At 42.8% G+C, this 24,659-nt stretch overlaps 1 protein-coding gene across 2 annotated transcripts in view; it reads right to left on the reverse strand.

Moving 5' to 3' along the window:
* The window catches only part of DNAI1 (dynein axonemal intermediate chain 1), a 193,031-nt gene that overhangs the window by 167,172 nt on the left and 1,200 nt on the right, over window positions 1-24,659 (reverse strand). For both annotated transcript variants that reach the window (XM_061613218.1, XM_061613219.1), the window contains exons 2-4: window positions 10,549-10,593; window positions 3,865-3,963; window positions 1,157-1,237 (exon numbers count right to left, since the gene is read on the reverse strand). In XM_061613218.1, the coding sequence (XP_061469202.1) occupies window positions 1,157-1,237; window positions 3,865-3,963; window positions 10,549-10,593 (225 nt within the window). The remainder of the gene's footprint in view (window positions 1-1,156; window positions 1,238-3,864; window positions 3,964-10,548; window positions 10,594-24,659) is intronic.

Genomic DNA, 24,659 nt, shown 5'->3' on the forward strand with positions numbered 1-24,659 from the left:
AAACCATATTTCATAAAGGCACCACAGCCTCCGCTGACCTTCTTTCCAAGGAAACCAAACCCTGGGCCAGCGCAGGGCCCCTGGAAATCACAGCGCTCGGAGATTGTGGCATTTGTATGAAACCACCTTCAGGCTAAGAATGGCAGTGTAACAATATTTAAAAAAAGGTTGTTACATAGATATAGATATACGATATATTATTTTTATTTTATTTAAACCATTTATATTCTGCCTTTTACCGAAATTTCAGGATGGCTTCCAAAGAGAAGCTTAAAAACATCATTCAAGGTATAAGAAAATGAGTGAAATACAAGTTTAATTAGATCAGTGAAACACAGGATGTAACATAAAACAGCATGAAAACAAAACCTAATAGCTACACTACAATGAGCCTCACTTCATCATTAAAAAATAACATTTTATCTGGTACTTATAAGTGTACAAAGCAGGAGAATGGCTCTTGGGAGCCAACACAGAGAAGGCTCTCTCTTTCTTTCCAGTCGACACCCACCTAACCTCTGAAGACAAGGGCTTCTAGAGAAGGGCCTCAAGTATCTCAATAATGATGTTTTGATTTCAGTTATATATGATAGTTGACATGCAATGGTATTTAGCAGTGATCTGATAAGTAACATGCAATGTTATTTTGTATTTATGATATTTGATATGTAATGCTTGCCTAAATCAAAACATGCATAAAACAAAACAAGCATCTCTGCTATCTTTTCGGCACCTTTTGAAGTTTTTCCTCTTCCAACAAGCCTTTTAAGTTGAGACCTATCCCAGTCTGCGTCTGTGTTGGAATTGCTTTTAATATGTCTTTTAAAATGTCTTTAACCATTTTCTTTTAAAAAAACCATGTTTTTAAAGTTTCTTAAAATGTTTTTAACACTGTTTTGTTTAAATGTATTTTAAAGTCTTTTTATGATGTTTTAAAGTGTTTTCAGTGTTTCTGTTTGCCGCCCTGGGCTCCTGCTGGAAGGAAGGGCAGGGCATAAATAAAATAACAAATAAATAATGCTCCCAACTACTGAGGTAAAGTTTAATATTCTAAATACAAATTCGAATCTCAAATTATTATTTTTTTGCCTACTACACATTAGTGAATCGATGGGTCACACTTCACATGAATTTCATTGAAGGGAAAAATACTTACTTTAAAACTGTATCTGACGATGTTCTGTGGAGCGTGTGGGTTACTGGCTGTCAGGATGCGGGTGATCTCTTCTTTCAATTCCTGTGGAAAGGAAAAGCTAGCTCAAACACAACCCCTTCTATAAGGTTAATATTCAGATATATTTGAAACATGTTCTAATTCTTCGTAAGAAGTTTTGCCACACTGAAGTTGTGTTAAGAGCTGCAGGAGACGTCTCAAAACGATTTTTCGTATTAAAAATAACGGTCATGCTGATTTGTTGTATTTCATGCAAAATTTAAATTCAAATGAACGCTGTTCTTCATGTCTTTCATATAAACAAAATGAACCCTTTTTTATGTTTCTGCTGTGTGAAAGCATACATGTCATGTTCTTCTTAAAATTGGGGGAGAGAAGAATTCAACTTTCCCCGACATATACTGGGAGGGGGAGTAATTTTCTTGTAGGAAATAAATAAATGTTAAGATGCAATGCTGTTCCATTTTGTGTGCAAAAATGAGTGATTGCCTCCAGCCAATTGTACACGCTTGTTGACAAAAGTGTTTTCCTTTGTGGGAGAAAACCCAGAAATCAAGCATCCCCTGTAACAAAGGAAAACCTGAGGGACAGGATTGACTTCATCTACAACCGAACAAAATCCCTTTGACTGTAAGGCATGGCAAAGGGACAGCTCATTTGTTCAACTAGTCCACAGCTAGGGGTGTTGGAAAATTTCAACAATAAACAGGAGCGGAAATTGCTGATGTTTGCTTATTAGTCCCATGTCCACAACAGAAATCAATCCAGCAAATAAGATTAGTATTCGCTAATTTTGCTATCAGTCCACAAATGATACATAATTGATTATGGTTTCCCCCCCATTTGCATAGAGTTTGCTTTGCACTGAAATGAATGCAGTAGAATAGCATAATGATAATGTAATTTAACATAATTATGTTAATTATAAAAGTTATGTAATTTTTTACAGAAAGTCAAAATAACAGTTTTTCGCAGAAGACAAACTAGCAGAACAGAAACAGTGCTGCATGCAACAAATAGGGTGGAATGAAAAACGATGCCTCCTCACAGCCCTACCCACAGCCCAGTACTTGAAGAGTGGGCAACTTTTCACATGGAGTCCTGAAGTCCTTCCCACAAGGAGGGCCCATAGCTCAGCGACAGAGCATCTGCTCTGGTTGAATATGGCTCCAAGTTCATTTCCTGTTCTCGAGTAGGAGAAATAGGAAATGCTTCTGTGTAAGACCTGGTGGAGCTGCTGCCAGTCAGGTTAGAGACAAGACTGAGCTAGGTGGACCTCCACAAGTGAAAGCAGTAAGGAACAGAAAAACAGGGAGTGTGTTGGGAAAACATGTTATCATCAAGGGCCTCCATTCACTTAGAGGCCCCAGATTACTAGTCCAGTGCAGCCACCATCAAATAATCATGAAGTTCAGGAGAAAGAATGATGAATGTACCTCTCTGTTATGGACCTACAGATATATGTCTATATAGTATGTTATAAAGAATCAGGAGAAATGACTAGCTTGATAGATATCCTGAATACTCACCTCCACTTTACACATTACATGCGCACTGTGCGCATGACAGGAGCAACAGACAGCCCCTTTACGATGCACCTTTTCAGAAGTTTTTGTTGCCCTGGAACTTCACATCTTCAGGTGTACACTTAGATGTCAAGGGTACAACAAAAATGTAAGGTGTGAAGAGAGCCTTAAGGGGTCAGTCTAAGATTATTCCTAATGCTGAAGTAGCAGTAGCTGGCCTCCAGTGCTCATGTGGCACAACAGCCTTCCTCCACATAATGGGGAAGGGACCAGGGAAAATTGTCTTGCTGTAGGGGCCATGGGATGTTTATCAGGCTTTAGAAAAAAAATTCAGGGGCACATGTCCCTTTTAAAAGGGAGGCCATGTTTAACAAAATGGCAGGCATTGCTTTGGAGGAGTGGGAAAGGTTAGACTTGCTAGTGTTTGCCGCTTTTACTTTATTATTATTTTTTTTTTGCTGCTGCTGCTGTTTTATAATAACTTTGGTTAATATGTTGCCCTCCAGATGTTGTTGGACTTCAACTCCTGTTGTCCCTGGCCATGGGTCATGCTGGGTAGGGCTGATGGGGCTGGAGTCCAATGACATCAGAAGAGGCACAGGTTAGCCATATCTGTCTTCAGCGGTGCAGGAGCACATTGGAACTTAGGGAGCACTCAGACCCTAAAGAGTCTGAGTGCTCCAAAATGGAACTGACGGAGGCATCAGTCTCTCTAATGTAACCAGAAACTCCAAGCTGCTTCTGCTCTGCCCTTCTTCCAGCACACAAGATAAGTTCCAAACACATTTCTTCCAATCTTGCAGAGGTTTCCACATCGGCACAGTCTTTGTGCTTTTCTGTAATGAATAAAGCACTGGAAATGCTCCTGCTGGTGCTCTGAACAACTCAGCACTGCAATGGAATAATGATTCTCCAATAAGAGTGCTATTGCAGTTATTTCTCATTTTTATATCACTTATTTACTGAAACGTCTTCTCTGCCTCATCCGAAGAGTTCAGGGTTGGTTAGAGGTCAGGACTTGCCTGAGCTAGGTTGAGTAGGGATTTGAACCCGGGCCTCCCCTGTCCATACTCAACATTATATATGTGCTGTGTCCGCCCCTGCTGGGACCACTGAAGTGGCTGGAACCAGTCCTTAAAATGACTCCCCTCCAAATGTACTCACAGCATCTGTCAACTCCAGCTGGTCCAGGGGCTTGATTAAGGTCTTGGCCTGGGTCCATTCATCTGCTCCTCCTTCCACTTCAGCACCGCCTTCTTCATCCTAGAACAACAGAGTTAAACAATGAACACTAGGCGAGAGTGATTCGGTCTTGTCAGGGCCGCAAGAAATGAACAGATTTCATCAGCCATGATGATGTTCTTCTGTATTGCCTGTAAAGGATCAGGTTGGACACTCCGCACTTTTGTGGTTCTGTCCTCCTACCCGGCTAGGAGATACTGGGATTGTCAACGTGGTGCCTGTAGGCACAAAGGCACCCTTGAGGATTTCCTCTTCATCATGAGGTGGCAAGGGTGGTTACCTTCCTTCCCCACCTCTGAAAAGTATATAGAGCTGAAAAAGGAAATCAGTGACACTCTTCCCTGCTGCTTCTTCCACCTCTATGTGCTTTGCAAGGTGTCAGTTGGAGCCTTGAAAAGCACAAAGAGGCAAAAGAGGAAGTGGAAAGAGTGATGCTCTCTCCAGCTTCCTCCTTCAGCCTTATGTTCTTTTCAAGGCTCAGGTCAACACCTGAGCAGTTGAACAGAAAGAAGATGGAAGGGAAACGGGCAGGAAGGTAGGAGGGAAAGCGGAGCAATCTGGGAGAATGGGGGGAAAGAAACAATAGAGTGACTGGGGGTGGGGAGAAATGGGGTGCTGCAGGAGTGAGAGGAGGGGTGCGGAGAGACAGAGAGGATGGAGATGGAATGCTGGGGGAAGGGGTAGAGAGAAAAAGAAAATGGAGGGTCAGAGTGATAGGAAGAGTGGATGTGTGTGTGTGTGCAGGAACACACACACACACTAGATCCAGTAAAATGGATTCTCTTAAATTGCATGGTTTTCCCCATGGGCTCTCCCCCACTAACACCACCACCACATCACAGGTCACTCCTGTCTAACTGACTGAACCATAAACATCCAGGATACAGTTCTTTCTGGCATTGCCATGTCATGAAAACATAGATCTGAAGTACATTAGAACTTGTGAATCCTCATAATTTTTGCAAGGGATCCCCTCAAAATCACCCTCAGATCATAGGTAGATCCACATAAGTGTTTTGTCATTTGTTGGTGGTTTTATCATCCTGTGGAAAAATCGTGAAGATCCATGCGTTGGATCCATGTTTTTGTAGTGATGGCAAGCGTCGGATCTGTGATTTTTGCAGAGCAGTCTTTTAATTTGATAGTGGGTTTTGGGAGAACCTTTTGTCTAGCACCATGGCACTGGCGGTGCAACTGTTTCCCACAGTGCTATTTCATCACGCATGTTTATTAGCAGCTATTGGAGTTGTCTGCAGATTGGAAGTGCCATCAGTATGCCAACAATGCCCACCTCTGCCTCTCGTTTTCTCCAGAATTATGCAAGGCACCAGATGTGGCGAACAGGTGCCGGGAACTGAAAACAGCCTGGTTGAGACTAGTACAATAGAAGCTATTGTCTACTTTGGAAAGCAAAATGTTGGACTAGATGCGTCATTGTTCTGATCCAGGAGAGCTCTCCTTATGTAAATAAATCTTATTTAGATAATCATCCCTCAATAGTGAAGGAAACTGCCAATTCTGCATTGTGACAGGTTTTCTAGTTGCAAGTGTGTGCAGAAATCACACTCGTATCACACAACTAAACACTGCAGAGCTTCCCGGTGTTTGTCCAATGGGTGTTGTTTGTATGTGAGATTAACCACCTGGAGCTTGGTTGGAACCACGTCTGTCCCTCCACGGGAAGATGAAAGGGCAAGAGGGAAGAGCTTTCTGCTCTAAGGTAGTGCTTCTGTCTGCACTTCTTTGTGAATTTGCAGCTCCTGTTTTGTTGGGAGTTTTGTGCATCTACTTGTGGTCAATTTTTTTTTAAAAAAACCTGACATTTAAAACTTTGCCAAGTGATTTAAAGTAGACCAGAGGCTCCAAAACTGTGGCCTGTGGATCAGAGGGGTCTGTGACCTTCGTTCAGGTGGTCTGCAACAGGTCTGCATTAAATACCCATACTGAAATTTAATTATATGCTTTTTTATTACTTGGATTGGATTGGAATTCTATGGAATGCCAACTGTACTACGGCAAAATACAGTATAAGAAGGAAAGGAAGCCACAATAATACAATTAAAAACCATACAGCATCTAGCACAGCATGTCACAATTGCTATAACAGGTAGAAAAATCCTTGTGTGATCCACCAAGATCATAATCGATTTTCAAGTGGTCTGGGGGGAACAAAGTTTGGGAACCACTGAAGTAGACTAAGCACTTGCTGTCCATTCCATAATACTCACTGTCAAGAAAATAGATTTCTTGGCTTTAGAAAATGGCTCTGTAATGTGGGTAAGATCTTGCCACTGGGAAGGAGCCTGGTCTCATCAGAAGAGAAATGATTTCATGCTGTAGCCATGCATTACCTGGAGAGTGCCGGGCTTCAGGGTCCAAGATGGGGCCTCCTAACTGGGATGGCGGGATGGCTGTGGGAACGCACATACAGCATGGCACTGGAAAGCTTCACTAGAGAAAACTTTTGATTGGCTCTTTGGTTTCATCTTAGTTGTTATACCATTTTACTGTAAAGTTAGCCTTTCTCTTTGTCCTGATGCCCCACGCCTTTCTTGATGCCTTGTAACATCTTGGGTTACATGTTTCTTTTTCTCTGGTGGGGTCGCTGTTCCTATGCTCTGCTTGTATGTATTAAAGAGTAGTCTTTTTTGTTTTATCTTGATTTAAAATTTCCAACACTATTATTCTTAATGGTATTTTCTAACTATATTTCTTACTGGTTCTCCTTCTGCTTCTGCTATTTTTAATTAATTATTTTTAACAAAGGCACCTCACATTTACTGGTGTGTGTTTGTCCAGGTTACTAAATCCAGCACCTGGCCAAACTTGGCTCATTACTGCAACCTGTTTGCTTGGGGCTCTAGGAAGCAGACAGTCTGATTTTTAGCTCTTGATTTCTTTGGAATCTCAGGAATGTCCATTTATTCGAAGGTTTGAGAGTTTCCTGGCCCAGACCAGTAAATGTAAGAACTGGTGGCATCACCTACCTTGCAGGGTTGGTTTTCCACCCTGGTAAGTTGGCAACTGCTATTTATCTGCAAGGGCTGGTTCCCAGTGTTTTGGGATACAGTGATCTTGGCACTCACTATCATTTGAAATGTCAAAATCAGCTTTTCCAAACGTTTCGGAGCTGCAACAGCTTTTCAAGGTGTGGATAATAAAGTGGGCAGAAGATCTCAAGGGAAGACTTTTGTGCCAGGGCTGAGGGGTAGTCTCATTCCATGGATAATGAATGGCTGGTTATCTTTTGTTGACTGAACCCACTTGGGTTCAGATGACTGTTAACATCCCTACCATTCACCTAGATCATTAATTTTTCCTCTCAATCTTTTTCCCTGTTTAATCATCTTGGTTTAAAGAATGACACTTTCAGCTCCTCTTATCATATTCCGTCCAATTCTTAAATTAGTCATAATTCAGTGCACATTCCATTGATGATCTCTAGACTGTGACTGCTCAAAGGCTTCACAAAATAAAGTAATTTCAAAGTGTCACTTGTGTGAGATGTTTTAAAAATGAAGACAGAAGATGTGACACAATTCACAAAGGCATGTTAACAACCATGTTCTCACAAAGCTAGCTGGATTTGACATCCAGGAAAAGAAATACCGATTGTTCTCTTCGGTACAAGCAGAACAAACTTTTGCAAGTGCGCGGGAGGGATTGGCAATCAGGGCACAAGCAGCGCAGATTACAATTGGCCCCTCTCAGTATTTCAGGAGCCAGCAGCTTTTCTTGGGCACATGTGCAGTTTCCAAAATGTAATTGCTCAACACTGGTCTGCTGTACAGCCTGATCTATTCAGGGCAGAGTGGTTTCCCAGATAAGAGCACTCCACCCTTGAGATCATCTATGTAATGCTACAGAACTCTCCACAGGAATGCATTTGCGTAATAGAAAGTCTCTTTTCTGCCCAACACTGGGGTCTGAGCAACTCTGTTTGCTATACCCTGCACACACCAGTATGCAGCTGGCCGGTGTACCTTGTACTGCAATGCAGACTTTCTCTGCAGCTGACCTGTAAAGTACCAGGTGTCATGGGACTCAAGCCAGCAGCTCTACACTCAGGCCCATTTTTCTATGCCACTTGGAATCCTGGTCAGGAGAGAAAACTGCATGAAGTTCAAAATGGGATTATAAAACCCCAGACCAGAATCCTCCTAATCTTGGAGTTAGGTAATCCTAGATAGCTAGTCCTGTGCCACTGCCAAGGTCTGCTGCGCTCTGTCGGATCAATCCATTGATGGGAGTAGGCAATGAAGCACTAGCATATCCCTTGCTGCTCACTCTGCTCCAGGTACTTGCCAGCTCTCCATCTGCTGGGGGTTGGAAGTTTGCCCAAACATGGCCCTAGATGCCCACCTCACAGGCCCAGTCAGTGCCACTGAAGATGCAATTCCTGGCAGCTCAGTGTTCCATTAGTAGCAAGGAACCAATCGCAATGGAAATTAATTTAAATTTCTATTCATTACTGATGTGCTGCACAAAGTCGTTGATTAAAACAAGTCCAGGGGCTTCGGGCAATTTCTCCCCTTTGCTCTGAAAGGTGCTCATGAGCTGAATTTCAATAAACCAATCTCTCTTTTCAATCTGGTTTTCCTAGAAGCTTCACTGAGACCTGTGCCCCGTATGAATGCAGCTGATGTGGAATCTAGGGTCTAATTGGATCTTCCTATGCATGACTGCTCTCAGCAATGGTGAATGGAATATTGATCAAAGGAGTGCTCCATTCACTGTCCAGCATACACACAGAACAGCAAGCAGACCTCTGGGGATCCTTCCTTCTGAACGCTAAGGAAAGGATTTCAGGGGAGAAAGCTGTGATTCCACTTGAGAGGAGTTGCACTCTTATGCATTCTGCCATGTCCACAATATCCTTTTTACTTGTGCAAAGCTGCACACAAATATGCCTAACAGCCATAATAACTTTAAAAGCTAAAGAACAGGACTGTTTTTTAAAGTTAGGTTTAGCATATGCCAGATATACCAAGGCAACACCAAGTACATCTTTAAAGATGGCTGCGAAATTTCTATAGAGCTGATTCCTAGAGACAGTAGGTTTTATAGAGCAGAATTTTGAAGGTATTTTTCAGACATTTTATTCTTGATATTATAAAATATTAATCCTGTACCTGTGTGTGGTTTTCTACATTTCTTTTTTCAAGTAAAGAGCTGGCCAGATCTGTCAGGGATACTTCAGGCTTATGACTAAAAAACACATAGGACTCCTCCGCAGGGTATATACTTCTCACCACAAGATATCCCTCAATGGCCCTGCTGCACACCATCCTCGAATGCTGTTGCCTGGTTAAAATGTGTCTTTGAACTGTGATAATGCCTCTTGCTTGCCATGATGCAGAAGTGTATATTGTGTGTAGGCGTAAAAACCTCTGACTTTTGCATAACTGGAATGTAGTTACTGTTGCAAGTGTCACAGGAGAGTTCATTCAGTATGTAACTTAAGGGTCAAATCTGTTATCAGCAAGTCAGCTAACCAAAGTGTGTGGTGGTGGTGAAGGAGCTGTTGCTTAGTAACCAGGCAGAGTGGCATGGTCTTCACTGAGGTAGTATGTGTTCTGACTGGCTGTGAAGTTCTGAGAGAGTTTTCCTCCGTATGTTTGGTTGTATGTCTCCTTGCCGTGTACAAGACCTGAACTAAGAAAGAGAAAGCCTCTCTGGCCCTTTCTCCTTGAATTACAAACTGTTTTTCTAAGTTTGCTCAGTAAAGTGTTATCAGGACTTTTCTCTCTGGACTCTGTCTGCATTATTTAAGTGATTTGGTAACAGTTTATTATTTATTTATTATTTGATTTATATCCCGCCCTTCCTCCCAGCAGGAACCCAGGGAGGCAAACAGAAATGCTAAAAACACTTTAAAACATCATAAAAACAGACCTTAAAATACATTAAAACAAAACAATGTTAAACAATTTTAAAAAAAGCTCCTTTGTATAGTAGAGTTGGAAGGGGCCTATAAGGGCATCAAGTCCAACGCTCTGCTCAGTGCAGGAATCCAAGTTAAAGCATAACCACACTTCTAAACATATGTTTATGTTATGTGTGTTATGTGCAGAGCAATTCAACTCAGGGGAAGCTGGCGGAAGGGGTGCCAGCAGAAAAGGAGCCACCGAGAAGGTCCGTGGCATCCAGTAGCTGTTCAGGAGCCTCTGGGTGGGCTGAATTTCAGCCTGGAGCTGCACGTGGGGACCGGAAGTAAACATTGGCTCTCATGAATACTCCTACCGGAGAGTAAATACTCTCCATAGACTTCAATTGTAATTATTTTCATAGACCAACCTTTTTTCCAGCGTAACTTTGGCCCAGGCTGGGACCTGTAGGAGCACTCTGAACACAAGTTAGATGTTGCTTAAGACTCCTCCCTCACCCCTCCTCCAACATGCCCCTGGAATGCCCCTTTTCCAGGCCTTACACCAGCTTTCCTTCTGCTGGGCTGTGCTTCCCTGGCAGGGTCCCGGGATGAGGGGCTTCTGCAGGCAGAGCATGGCAGAGGCTCAGCCGTGTGTGTGTGTGTGTGTGTGGTGTGTTTTCCACTGAGATCACTGCCCCGAACTGCAAGAAAATGCATTAAGAATTTGAATATCTTACCCGTCTCCTTATAGTTGATTTAGAAGGTCTAAGTGCAATTTGGCTCTACAAACAAGACATAAAGATGTGGTCAATCACTGTCAAAATTTACATCCGAGGTCATTTTAAAACCAAAGAAGATCTAGGAAGAGCTTTCAAGAATGGCTGCTTTTGCTAGAGATCCCAGTTCATTCTACAAAAATATTTAAAAGGACTTATATATGTTTCATTATCCACTAAAACACTCATATCTAGAATTGTACATGTATGCTGATTTTAAAAAAGCAGAATTCTACCAAGAGAAAAAGGCATTGTAGTGTTGTTTCTGAATAACCATTTGCAAAGGAAAAGAGATAAGGAAAGCTAGCAGACAGGAAAGAGCTGCCACATCTTCTAGAGAGATAAACCCCATTTTTATCACCCAGATATATGCACATGTCCACTGCTTAGCAATGGAGGACAAAACCCATCAAGCAGTCCTGATATATTGGCCCACAATAAGGGCACATAAGAAATTCATCCACTAGGCCATAACACAGAACATTCTACAATGATCTGACTGCCAGCATGCAGGCAAGCAGGCAGACAGAAAGAAAAAGAAAATTGCCTTCCATGGGGAAAAAATGGTGGTCATCTGAATCCATCTATGATCATTTTCTTGTACAATGAGCATATTGGATGCTAGCTTAATAAGATTTAGGCAGCACAATTGAGAAGAGATTTCCAAAGTGCAGATTAATTTAGACCCAATTCAGCCGGCAAATTGCTAATTTGAAGCATGAAACAAAACCTAGTTCCAATTACCCTCTACAGATGAGTCTATAAAAGCATTTATCTGGCAGGAAGGCATTGACAAGACAATTGGAAGGTAATTGTTTGGGGCAGTCACGCATATTTCAATAAACTCGACATCAAGAGCAATCACGTAAATTTCCATAAATTTGTTTGAGCTACATGGAGGAAGGTCCCAAAAAGCTAAACATAAGAAGAAAATAAAAGTCCCATAAGAAATGCAGCAAAATTTTGCCCTAAATCTCTGGCCTAGCTCTTTTCTCACAAACCCCAGATGAGACAGTAAACATGTGTGTGGACTATACCAATTCAGACTACAGGGATGTGTGTGTGTGTATGTGTGTAATTAAAAGCTCCTATATACAAAAACAGACACTGCACATACAAAGCTGCCAATCCTGTATAAACAGGGTTGGGTTTTTTATTTGTTTGCTTGGTACAGCATGCAAATGTGAGACCAACATGAGTCATGAGAACATAAGCAGAGTCCTGCTGGATCAAATCAGGCCCATCCACTCCAGCGTCCTTTTTGTTTTAACAAGCCTGAACAATGTGGTATCATCAGCAAACATGGCTACCTCACTAGATCATTTACAAACAAGTTAAAAAGCACAGCTCCCAATACTCATCCTTGGGGAACTCCACTTTCTACCTCACTCTCTGCTGCTGTGTGTGTGTTACATGCCTTCAAGTCAATTACTTATGGCGACCCTATGAATCGGTGACCTCCAATGGCATCTGTCGTGAACCACCCGGCTCAGATCTTGTACGTTCAGGTCTGTGGCTTCCTTTACGGAATCAATCCATCTCTTCTTTGGTCTTCCTCTTTTTCTACTCCCTGCTGGTTTTCCAATTATTATTGTCTTTTCTAGTGAATCATGTCTTCTCGTTATGTGTCCAAAGTATGATAATCTCAGTTTCATCATTTTAACTTCTAGGGATAGTTCTGGTTTAAATTGTTCTAACACCCAATTATTTGTCTTTCTCGCAGTCCATGGTATCCGCAAAGCTCTCCTCCAACACATTTCAAATGAGTTGATTTTTCTCTTCTCTGCTTTTTTCACTGTCCAACTTTTATGTCCATACATAGAGATCGGGAATATTATAGTCTGAATGATCCTGACTTTAGTGTTCAGTGATACATCTTTGCATTTGAGGACCTTTTCTTGGGCTCTCGTAGCTGCCCTCCCCAGTCCTAGCCTTCTTCTGATTTCTTGACTCTTGTCTCCATTTTGGTTAATGACTGTACCAAGGTATTGATAATCCTTGACAATTTCAATGTCCTCGTTGTCAACTTTAAAGTTACATAAATCTTCTGTTGTCATTACTTAAGTCTTCTGCTTTCTGTTTCCTAGCCAGTTCCTGATCCACAAGAGGAGCTCTCCCCTTATTCCATGACTGCTAAGCTTACTCAGGAGTCTTTGCTGAGATACCATGTTGAAAGCTTTTTGAAAGTCCATGCACACTATGTTAAGTGGATTACCTCTATCTATATGCTTGCATATACCTTTGAGGGTTCAAACACTGAGAGAAAGCAAGCTGTTTTAGGTTCGCAGACTCTCCTCAGAGGAACTCAAATTACAAGCCTCTCTTTGGCACCAGGATGGGGGGGGGGGGCTCTCTCCAGAAAATTCCAATAGCAACAGGATTCCTCTGTGCTATATTCTTACCTATGCAAATAATGTCCGCTTGACAAAGCCATTAGCTCACATATTAGCTTAACAAAGGAAACTAGGCTGAGCAGTGGAGCGGGTGTCTTCCCTTGTAGATCCCAAATCAGAGGCTGGAAAGGGGATTCATAGAAATCATCCATCTCAACCCCCAATCCCATAATACTATTTTTTTTTAATTCAGCAATTTCACATCTGAGTTGTTTGAGGACTCTTGGGTGCATGCCAGCCAGACCTGGCAATTTGTCTGTTTTTATTGTATCAATAAGAAGAACTGTCTCTTATCACCACTCAGATTCCCTTCATGTGAAGGTTCAGGCACAGGGATCTGCCCTACATCTTTTGCTGTAAAGAATTCATTCAGCATCACTGCAACCTCCTTTAGCACACCATTGATTCTGTTGTCAACCAAAGATCCAACCATCTCCCTAGCAGGTCTCCAGCTACTCATTATTTAAAGAATTTTTAGTTGTTCTTTATGGTTAGCAATGTGCTCCTCAAATTCTTTTTTTAGCATCTCTTATTGTCTGCTTGCATTTCGTTTGCCAAGTTTGTGTTCCTTTTTCATAGAACAGTAGAGTTGGAAGGGGCCTATAAAGCCATCGAGTCCAACCCCCTGCTCTGGGCAGAAATCCAACTTAAACCATCTCAGACAGGTGGCTGTCCAGCTGCCTCTGGAAGGCCTCCAATGTTGGAGGGCCCACCACCTCCCTTTTTGTTTTCATTTATTTTCTGAAGGGAGCCTTCTTGCCTCTAATAGTCGGAAATGATATCGCTCAGGTACAAGTTTATATCTTACTCTGCCTTTTAGTGAGAATTAGGTCTCATGAAGAGCAGACAAGCAGCTGAGCCATTTTAGTGCCAGAGAAGGACACTTTAATGACACGTTGGCATTCAAAGGAGAGAACCATATGCAGTTTTACCCCCACCAAAATTAAAATTGTAAGCCCACAGTAAGTGCAGAGCCCTCAGATATGATGCACTCAGCCCTGCTACTGCATTGCCTCTCGAATGCACTGGAAATGCCCATGCATGCAATGCAACAACCAGAAAGGGGCCTGGTTGGGGGGGGGCTGAGTGGAGAACAGGAAAAGGCCGCTTGTTGACCCTAGCACAGAATCCTAAAGGCCATAGATTGGCCCTCCAGATGCCTGGCACCAACACAAATGGTATTAAATGTCTCTTTATGTGCTGCAGCCCAAGGCTTGGATATAGTAGGAGATGGGAGTTGGCCATTAAGGATGAAATGTGTTGTCCTTGGGCTTGAAGACATCTGAAGGTGATCCTGAAAGCACTTCAATCTTGAGTACTCTCCCTGAAGAATGCTGAAGTCAAAAGCAGTAAGTCATTGCAGAGCTGCACATCCTATGAGCTTCTTGGACTTCCATCTTGAAAACGTCAGCTGCTTTAAACCCAGAAAAGTTGCATGATTTGTTCTGTTAAGTTCATATATTTCTATTTATAACCTGATTTATCCAGAAGGGCTCAGAATGGTTAACAACATGTGCAGCAATGTGGTAACACATAAAATACACATAGTATTGCAACACAAAATATTACTGGTAGGGTTGAGAGGTAAAAATCTGTCTATTAAAATACTTTTAGGAATATTTTGCCAACTTTTACTTGCTAGCTAATTATAGGCTCTTAATAAATGACGTATTAGCATTGTTCACGACACTGAAATGTGTTGAGGAATTCTGTGGCAATAAATCCTCTGGGAGTTAGTGGCTGAGAACAGCCCTAAAGTCAAGAAAGGTTGGGCAGAAAGAACAGCCTCTGGCTGCCATTGGCTGGCCTGCTCAGAATCATCATCAGAATTATTAGTTTATTATGGTCAACAGACCAGAAAGAAGACCAGAAACCACCCAGATGGAGCATCAAAAATACAGGTCAAATACAAAATAAGTGTACCATAGTAACAGCACCCAAGTTACATAAAACCAGAGAACGGCAAAGCAGACAGAAAGGCTTTGGGAAGCAAGTACTTGGGAAAGAAAAAGACAGCTAATGCTGAGAGAAGGGAAGTCGTGAAAGGTGAACTCTGATGGCTCCGTTCAGAACTGAGCTTGACAAACCAAGCTTTACACACACACAATGCAGAGATAACTGATCTATTACGAGTGGTAGTTGAAAGAATAAAGAAACATAAGGTTTATTACTACAAAGAGGCTGTGGTAGCATATCTGGTGCCAGAGACCATGGGAATTGCAGTTTTCCAGGCCAAACAGTCAAATGCCCTGGGAAGACTACATTTCCCTGGGAAAGGGCAGCTCCAGGTTTGAGTGGGGCCTGAGAAACCCCTCTGCTGCCGCCCCCATCATCAGGCCCTCCCCCATCACTGTCCCCTGATCACTGGGTCCCCTTTCCCTTTCCCTCTCCCCTGGGTTGGTCCTGTGTAGACTTACTCCGTGGCCCAGCAAGTAGCAGGCGTGGCAATGGGGCATAAGATGGAGGTCGCACTGTGATGGGGCAGCAGCAAGGCAGGGGAGGGGCCGAAGGAGTCCTGGGAGGTGGCCGCTTGAAATTCCCCCACAATCAGCACTGACAAAATGTTGCTCCAGAGTGATGCTACATCAGGGATGGGGCACAGGGGAAGGGGGCTCAACCAGCACATCTCTCAGGACCAAAAAAAAAATTGTAATGGCCTCCACCCAGCCCAGTGCCTGCAGGCCTCAGTGGTGGTGGGTCATGCCAAGCATTTGCAACGCCATGCCTAGTGGCCATTGGGCCGTTCCTGGTGCTCAAGCCACTGCCATGGCAGCATTCCAAGAGTTGCTAGAGAAAGGTGGAGAGAGCTCCCTGCCACCACTGCTGCTGTTGTTCGCAAGGCAGGCTGAACACCCAATAAGGCAGAGGAGAACGACATTGCTAATCTGCGACTGAGTCTTCTTTTCTGCAACCAGCCAAGTTCAAAAGTCTTGTCTTATCACCCAATGCATCTTATTAAATTGGAAACAATTTGCCTTGTATTTGTTTGACAACAAATCTATATTCTCTTTTGCTGTTAATCAATAAACTTAATTTATTGAGGAAACCATGTCAACATCGGGGGAAGTTTTGACAGGCGTACATTCCACATTAGTGCCTCATCACTGCAGTAAGCTACTAAGAAGGGGTATGAAGGAATAATCATTCCCAGTATAAATCATGGAAACAGCAATTCTAATCAACATGGGGAACACTTGGAGCTATAGATGAAAGAGAAGGAAAATAGTTACCACTGAGGCTGCCACAAGGGTCAAGTGAGATATAGCTACACTGAGGAGCATGTTGGTACAAATGAGATCCCTGAAGCCCTATAAAAACACCTGCAGTCTGACTGAAGCAAGCTGCTGTCTTTATGTGGGTGCAAATCTAAAGGTTGAAGGAGCGTCTCCTCTCACGTCAACCTGCCCAGGAGTTAAGATCAGCAGAGGTGGCTGTGATGCGTCCTTCCCTGGCTCTCCCTGTCAGGTTCCTACCTGCTCATGGTTACTGCCTGTCTCTAGGCACCACCAGGGACTCCACCAGTCCGGACCGCACTCTCTTATGGTTTCTCTCCCCACTCTAGCACAGATCTCAACAGATCCCCCTGCTAGGCAACCACCAGTAACGTCCTAATACTAGTATTCCCAGAGACTCTGAATACTGGTATTGTTATTCTCTTCACCGCTGCCACCATTTGTTACAGTTTCCCTTCAGCCTTGGTCATTACCTTACCCTCCCTTCTGGTCTGTGAAACCCCAGCCAAGGATCAGGCCTTTGGTAAACCAAATTAAGTATTTATTAAAGATAACAAAGCTAACAAGATTAACAAGATTTCTTCTTAAGGCACATAAGCATATGGTTTTACTCAATACTAATCCGAACTCCACCTCCCTCCTGGCAAACAACTCTCTAAACCCCACCAAGCAACCCACTCAGTTCTCTTCTCCCCCCCAGATTCCACTCTCACTCTTCCTTTTATACATTCAGCCATTTTAAACACTCAGCCAATCATCTCGCATTCTACTGCCTATTCACTCCCCCTCTTTCACTCCACTTACCATGTATCTTCTAAACAACCAACACTTACCATATATACATTAATATAGGAACATCACAGTGGCCCTGCTGGCAGTGGTTTGAATGGGGGTGGCATGTGAAAGTGCCCCCCCCCCATGAACAACCACCCCTGAGGTGTGTTTTGCACCTTCACTTTTTCTATGATTGACCAACATGTCTACCCAGGCCTTTGGTTGCGTGGATATCATTCCTCCTCTTGCATTGCTGTACATTATGTGCATCGCTGTTCTGAGCTGCTGTTTTGTGGTTTTTCTTTATGATTTTATTGTAAATTGTACTGGATTTAATTATGATATTTTTGTAAACTATCCTGGGATCATATGGTGGAGGGTGAGCTATAAGTTAAAATAAATAAATAAATGCACAGGCTCCACAATGATGTGCAACCAAGCCACTGGTTTCAAATATAAGTGTTGCAAGTGCAATTGCTATGCTAGTATGTGCATGGAGCCAGGAACGGTATCAGCTCCAGGTCCTCCCATAATGCACCTATTCAGAAGTATGAGGCAACTTGCAACCTCCTCCTCCTCCCAGCTCCTGTCAGGGCAGTGGTGGCAGAAAAGGATGCAGAGACAACCTCAGACTCATCCTTCCTGGTAATGGCACTGTTTTTCCAAAAGGGCAAATGTTAACATGTACTAATACCTTGCAGACAGCCCATTTCCTAATCCTGTTTTGAATTTCAGCAGCCTACCCACACCAGTGAAAGGCTACTATAACATGCAGAAGAAAAGCAGTTTTTAGAGTTCTCTTCAGCAATCAGTTGGTAGAACAGCTAATTTACCCCATTCACCAGTGTGCTTCAATCTGCTGCCTGAGACACACACAGCTGCCACTGAACTTTTGGAAGATAGGTTTATACACCTGTAGAAAGAGCAGTCTTCTCTGTAACCACCTGCTGGGATATGACTAAAGTCTTGCATTTTCTGCAAAGGTTTCTTGTGCCTCTGTGGCTTAAGTGGGTGTGATTCATATGCCATTGAACCCAAGTTTACCTGTGCCCCTCTGCCATTAATCTTCAGGGGCCCCAAAACACATCACCCTAGGTTGTTTGAAAAGCACCATTCATTTGACAATGTGCCACATCAACAAACAGATTTAAACTGGTTGTTTATTGTTATGCTCAAGCAAACATGACTTTTGGCACTGGGTTGGAGATGAGTGGTTATAGAAGTTTGAATGTATTATCATTCCAGACATTCTTCAGTTTTGCTGGGTCAGACATAAAAGAATTGTCAATCTAGTACATTAGGGCAGGAGAAAATCTAAAGGTTGAAATTCTGATTTCCAGAAAACCTGCTGAAGGAGACACTGATTCAACAAGAATCAACAAGAGGTTTAACCTCAGCAGAAAATATCACCGTAACTTTTACAAAAAAGGCGGCTGTTGAGACTGGTAAATATGACATTATAGCTGACAATAGTTCCAGTGGAACTATTTGTTTTTTATAGTTACATATCACCTTTCCATTTCAAGGTGTCCAAGGTACACAGAACAGACACCCACAATCAAAACTACTGAGTCTTGCTTGAATAGCACTGAGCTAGACAGACCAAGCTCTCCTTTTTTAAAATAAATATAATAATGTCACTAATAATCAATTGTAAAATGAGTTAAGAGTGCAGTAATACAGACATCTTCTATAATGCTTCCTGCAGCCTTAAGGAAAATGTGGAGCATTTTGGAATGCATGTTGAAAACGCAATATATATCCTGCTCTGTTGGGGCTTGAGGCTCACGGAGCAAGCGGTCACAATTACCAGAGCCTCTTCTAGCAAAGGCAGACCAGCCGGGGAGCGGTGGGGGAGCCACTGGAAGGGAAGGCTCTGGCAGCCTTTAGATCAGCCTTTCCCAACCAGTGTGCCTCCAGATGTTATTGGACCACAATTCCCATGACCATTCCCTGACCATTGGCAATGCTGGCTGAGGCTGATGGGAGTTGTGGTCCAACACCATCTGGAGGCACACTGGTTGGGAAAGGCTGCTTTAGATGATGCAGGTCTTTGCCAAGGCAGCACATTCCACAGCTCAGCCAACAGGGCCTATTGGGAGCTGTCCAGGGTCCTGATCTACCAAGCCAGGACCCTGGTCAGCTCCTAGTGGATCTTGTGGCTAAGCAACAGGTATTTTTAGCAAAAGATCAGAGCCACCTGGCTTAAGGAGACTGCCAATGCCTCCCCTTCCAATGGCTGGACCCCCTGGGAGAGCCATCTGTAATCCTTAAAGGCTCCAACCATAGCCAATTCTACAGCCACATGAGCCTGCAAGGCTGGAGAATAGGAGAAGGCATATGGGAGTCATCTCTGAACAGGATGTCAAAGGAGGTCCTGAGGGCTCGCCTCAAAATGGGGTGACCTGTTAGTTGTTGAAATCCAAGTATTAATTGGGATGACAATAGGACCCAGACGCAGGACACATGACAGTGAAGAATTGTTGTGCATTATAGTGATAGAGAACATTATAAAGTGGCTGCATATCCACTCCTGCAACTATTGCACTACGCTCAACATCAAAGGCCCTCCTCCAGGTGCCTACTCTGAAGGAAGCTCGGAGGATGGCAACAAGGGAGAGGGCCTTCTCTGTGGTGGCCCCCAAATTATGAAATGACTTGCTTGACGAGGTGCTCCTGGCACCAACATTGTTATCTTTTTGGCGCCAGGTCAAGACTTTCCTCTTCTCCCAGGCATTTTAGCATGTGTTTTTAAATTGTTTTAAATTTTTAAATTGTTTTTAAAAGATGTGTTTTAAATTTGTATATTTGTTTTTAATGTTTTTAGTTACTGTAAACTGCCCAGAGAGCTTCGGCTATGGGGCGGTATATAAATTCAATAAATAAATAAATAAATATTGAATATTGACTGTGAATCAAACAGTCAAGAGACCCACCCAAAAAGTAATGGGGACCAGTAAATTTCTAAAGGATGTTGCACAGGATAAGCTTGGGAGAGGAAGAGGGATATGGTCATACAGCTTTAAGACAGCTCAGGGTTAATTCCTTGCACTGATACATTTATCCATCATTTTGAAGGTTTGTTGGTTTATTAAGGAAGTTGCAGCTTGGAGAACTCTGAAAGGAGACAGACTGTGTTGCATTGGGGTGCGGTGGATGTTTCTACTAGCCTGGCTCCCACTCCTGAAGCCCTATTTTACTTATTTAACAACATTTATATACTGCTTGATTGTAGAAAACCTCTAAAATTATCAATAAAGTTAAAAATAAGTAATTGAAAACATTTTATAACAATTAAAACTGCAATAGACTAAAATGATTAAAACACGTCAAATCTATGTCTCTGGATAGGCTTGCCTAAACAAAAAAGTTTGAAGCAGGTGCCAAAAAGAATACAGCAAAGGAAAGGTGCCTGTTTGATGTCAATAGGCAGGGAGTTCCAAAGAGTAGGTACTACCACACTAAAAGAATGATTTCTTACAAGGGCAGAACAAGTATTATGTGGCACCTATAACAGTGCCGGTTCTGCAGAATGAAGTGCTCAAGCAGGCACATATAGGGTAAGGCAGCTCCACAAGCCTTAGGAGCCTTCAGTGGGGAACTGCTGTCAGAAGAACTCTGAGGGCGCTTTCTGGCCTTTTGGGTGAAGGAACAAAAAGGGCGTGAATGCTAGGCATGAATGCCCTTAGCTTTGGAACTATTTGGGAGCATGAAGCTATCGGATATTGTTAATTGATCTCTTGGTAAGCTTTATGCTCATTTAGGTTTTTGATATATTCTAAATGAACAGTCCATTGTCAGTGTCCTCTTGTAGTGATATCACCATATTTTAAATAATCTCTTATGGTTATTGCATCGTATTTAGACTGCTCAAACCACTTCACAGAAAATAACAGTGAAATGGTTTGAGCATAAATCTACCTGCGATCTTCCTGCATTTGGTGCCGCTGAACACAGAGCAATGTATAAATGAGAAGAGTGAGATCGTTGGATGAGCCTCTTTGGGCAAAGAGTTGCATGGGAAATATGCTAGCACTGAGAAGCCCCTAATCTGGCAGCTACCTGCTAAATTTCATAGTGTGTGAGTGTGTGGCAGAGAGAGAGAATGAAGTAGGGCTTTCCCCAACCATCTTGAGACAAAGAGAGTTGCAGATCTCAAAGGCTGGGGGAGGCTAAATATCACCCCTCAGTCACCTTTGAGGTCTGCCACTCTCATTTTATCAAGCAGCTTAATAGCTCACACTGTATCAGCATACGTAGAGATGGGAACTGGAGAACAAAATGATGGGGATAAGCCACAGTAGAAGGCTGTTGCCACCATGGGCTGCTCATAAGCTTCCACAGGTATCAGTGTAACCGCTGCTGTAAAGAGAATTTTGGACACGATGGAGTCCATCAAGGCTCTTCTTGTGTTCTTAGCTTGCCAGTAACCCCTAAAGAAAGACAGACATGGCTGGAGAAAGTAGCAGAATGGTTGAGGTAATGCTGTCCTCTCCATCCCACCCTCTTCTTCTATTACGTGGCTGACTCAGGACTTATGCTGGGATGGCTCATTTTTCTTTCACTGAACCTGAGGCTCCCTCGTGGATCAGCCTGAGCACAAATCCTAGGTAAGTCAAGTGACAGCATGGGGCAAGGGATGGGATACACTGCCCTGACCAATCTGTTCCCTTCCCCCCCCTCTCAGCATCTTCTCCACCCTGCCCCCACCCCGACCCTCCAGCTTCCTGCAGATCTGAGAAGCATGAGTCAGGTTCAGGGCAAGCGGAAGAATCGAGTGAGAGCAGAGGGGGGTTGGGTGAAGAAGAGAAAACACTCTCCAAGCCCATTCTCCAACCCTTCAAGGATTTTGAGCATCCAGGATAGAAGCTGCTCCCGTCACAGATCCTCAATTCCTGTATGGTCCAGGTGGAAAACAGACTCATAGCAACCCTGCTTGTGGCTGCAAAGAAAATACTGAAATGTAGGCTTCCTTCGCATAGACTGTAATATTATTGTTATTGTTGTTGTTGTTTATTTTTACCCCGCCTTTTGGCGAAAAAGCCCTCAAGGAGGCTTACAAAAAATAAACACAAATATAAAAATACACCAAGAAAAAAAAAATACAATTTACAAAAAGCAGCAGTTACAACATCCAATAATAATACATTAACAAATCACAAAGCAAAAATTCGCTCCTCTCTCTCCTTGGCCTTCTAAAGAGGGACCCAGGAGAAAAGATGGGAGGCGAAGGCTCATCTCCAAATTAGCAGAGACACATACAAAAGCAAGAAAAGGTTTTCTAAAAGGAACAGGAAGAGGAAGCTGGCTCAGTAATGGCGGACGAGGGAAATAGCAGTGGGGTCAATACCGTCCCAGGAAACGTAATACATTGTGCCCCCAATATAAAGGAGATTAGGCAGGCCCCAAGGGTTGTGCGCTTTTACTGTCAGTGAAAGACTCACTTTTTTGCCCAGGTGTTTCTTCAGCACCTTCAGTTAATGTCTACTGAATATTTCATTGGAATATTTTACTGTTTTATGATTGTATTATTGCAATTTTGATTGTTATTAACTACTTTTGTATTCTCGGAATAAATGCAGTAAAAATGACTTTAATGATTATGTTGATGATGATGTCGTAAGTAGCAATCACAGGGCTGACTGACTGCACCCAAGAAGTCTGCCATCTAAAATCCTGCCTTTCGGTGGGGATTTGGAGTAGATGCCTTGTGAAATTCTTTCCAGCTTTGGTGTTCTATAAAAGTGGACTCTCCATCACTTTCCAAGAGACTTCTGGTGTACCTAAAGGCCGTATACGCAAAGGCTGTGCCTGTGTTTATTAAATTTACATCCCATCCTCCTCCCAGCAGGATCCCAGGGCAGAAGACAAGTGACTAAACATTAAAAATATCTTTAAAACATTCTAAAAACAAAACATCTTTAAAAACATCTTAAAAAGAAATTCCAAAGCAGACGCAGACTGGTATAAGAGGAAGGTTTTCAGTAGGCGCCGAAAAGAAAATAGAGATGGTGCCTGTCTAATATTTGAGGGGAGGGAATTCCAAATGGTAGGTGCCATCACACTACACACTAAAAGTCCGCTTCCTATGTTGTACAGAACAGACCTCCTGAAAAGATGGTATCTGCAGGAGACCCTTGCCTGCCAAGCATAGTGATCGACTAGGTATATGAGAGGTAAGATGATGTTTCAGGTATTTACAGTGTCAGAAACAGGAAATGTGCTTCTCATCAGCAACTATGTTCTTCTGATTTTAGTATATATATGTTTATAGCTCTGTGTGCTATATTTTGTTCGTATGTTTGATGTGCACCACCCTGGGCTCTTTCCAAGGAAGGGAAGTTTATAAATAAATAAAGTGCATAGGTGCATAAAATAAAATACCTTTCATTTTAAAGCAATTTTAGGGCAACTTAATGACAGCTTCCTCAGCCCTGGGGGTTGGGGCTAATCTGGCCACTGCTCAGCTCTGTCCCAGATAAAAGAGAGACACAGCATATGTGTTCTGAGCTGCACTTTCAAGTTTCACTCTATTATTTTCATTATTAGTTGCTTTTTACATTTCTTAGTCACTTTTTTCAAGAATGAACTCAAAGCGACTTACAGACAAATGTAAAAGCAAGAATAAAAACAACCTAAAATACTCACATGCTCATGCATAAAAAGCATTCTGTACTTAAATTTTAAATGTTTACAATGTCAAGATACAGTTCCAAGTTATGAGTGATATCATAACATGCAGCATGTCAACTTTTCTGCTGCGTCAACTTCTGTGATACTGTTTTAATTATCTTGGTTTAATGTAATAAGCAGGAATGCGTATGGTTCTTTTAAGGTGTGGGATTGATTTGGGTAACAGATTTGGGTAAATTTTACATGACATATAAATACTACAGGTTGAATCCAACTAAGTCACTGTACAAGCAAAACAACTTCCGCTTGTGTGACAGAACTTCCCTTCACTCTCCCCCCACCCCCAAATCTGCTGTGGAACCCCCAGAACAGATTTGGGGAGGCACAAAGGTGGAGGAGAGGAAATTCTGTAGCATGAGTGGATGCCATTCTGCTCACACAATGACTTAGCTGGAATCAACCATACTTTATTGCCTGCCTCCCATACCCTTGGCAGTTGGGTGTCTCTAAGGGCTGACGTTGTGAGTAGAATAGCCATACATCTGCTTTACACACAGCAGTCCTCTATTTGAAAGTCTGTCCAGCCCAAGTCTGGTTTAAAGATAAAGAACCCTTTGAAGGGAAGAACAAGCAAGAGCCTTGGCCTGTACACGGCTGAGCATCTGAACAGCAGACTGAGCAAGCATACAGGTCACTATGGTGAGATGCATCTCATTTCTGTTTAAATGATAACAGTTACTTCTAAATTCTAGTTACTTCTAAGCCAGTGTAGCCTAGTGGTTAGAGTGTTGGACTGGGATCTGGGGGACCGGGCTCAAATTCTCACTTGGCCATGAAGCTCACTGGGTGACCTTGGGCCAGTCACAGTCTGTCTCAGCCTAGCCTACCTCATGGGGTTGTTGTGAGGATAAAATGGGGAGAGGAGAACCATGTTTGTAAGCCATCTTGAGTTCCTTGGGGGAAAGGTGGGATAGAAATGGAACAATACATACATTTACTCACTGGTAGTAGTAGCGTTGTGGTCCTCCCTGTTGAAATC

This window comes from Rhineura floridana, chromosome 1, assembly GCF_030035675.1.
Source record: "Rhineura floridana isolate rRhiFlo1 chromosome 1, rRhiFlo1.hap2, whole genome shotgun sequence".
In the NCBI taxonomy this organism is placed as follows: Eukaryota; Metazoa; Chordata; class Lepidosauria; order Squamata; family Rhineuridae; genus Rhineura; species Rhineura floridana.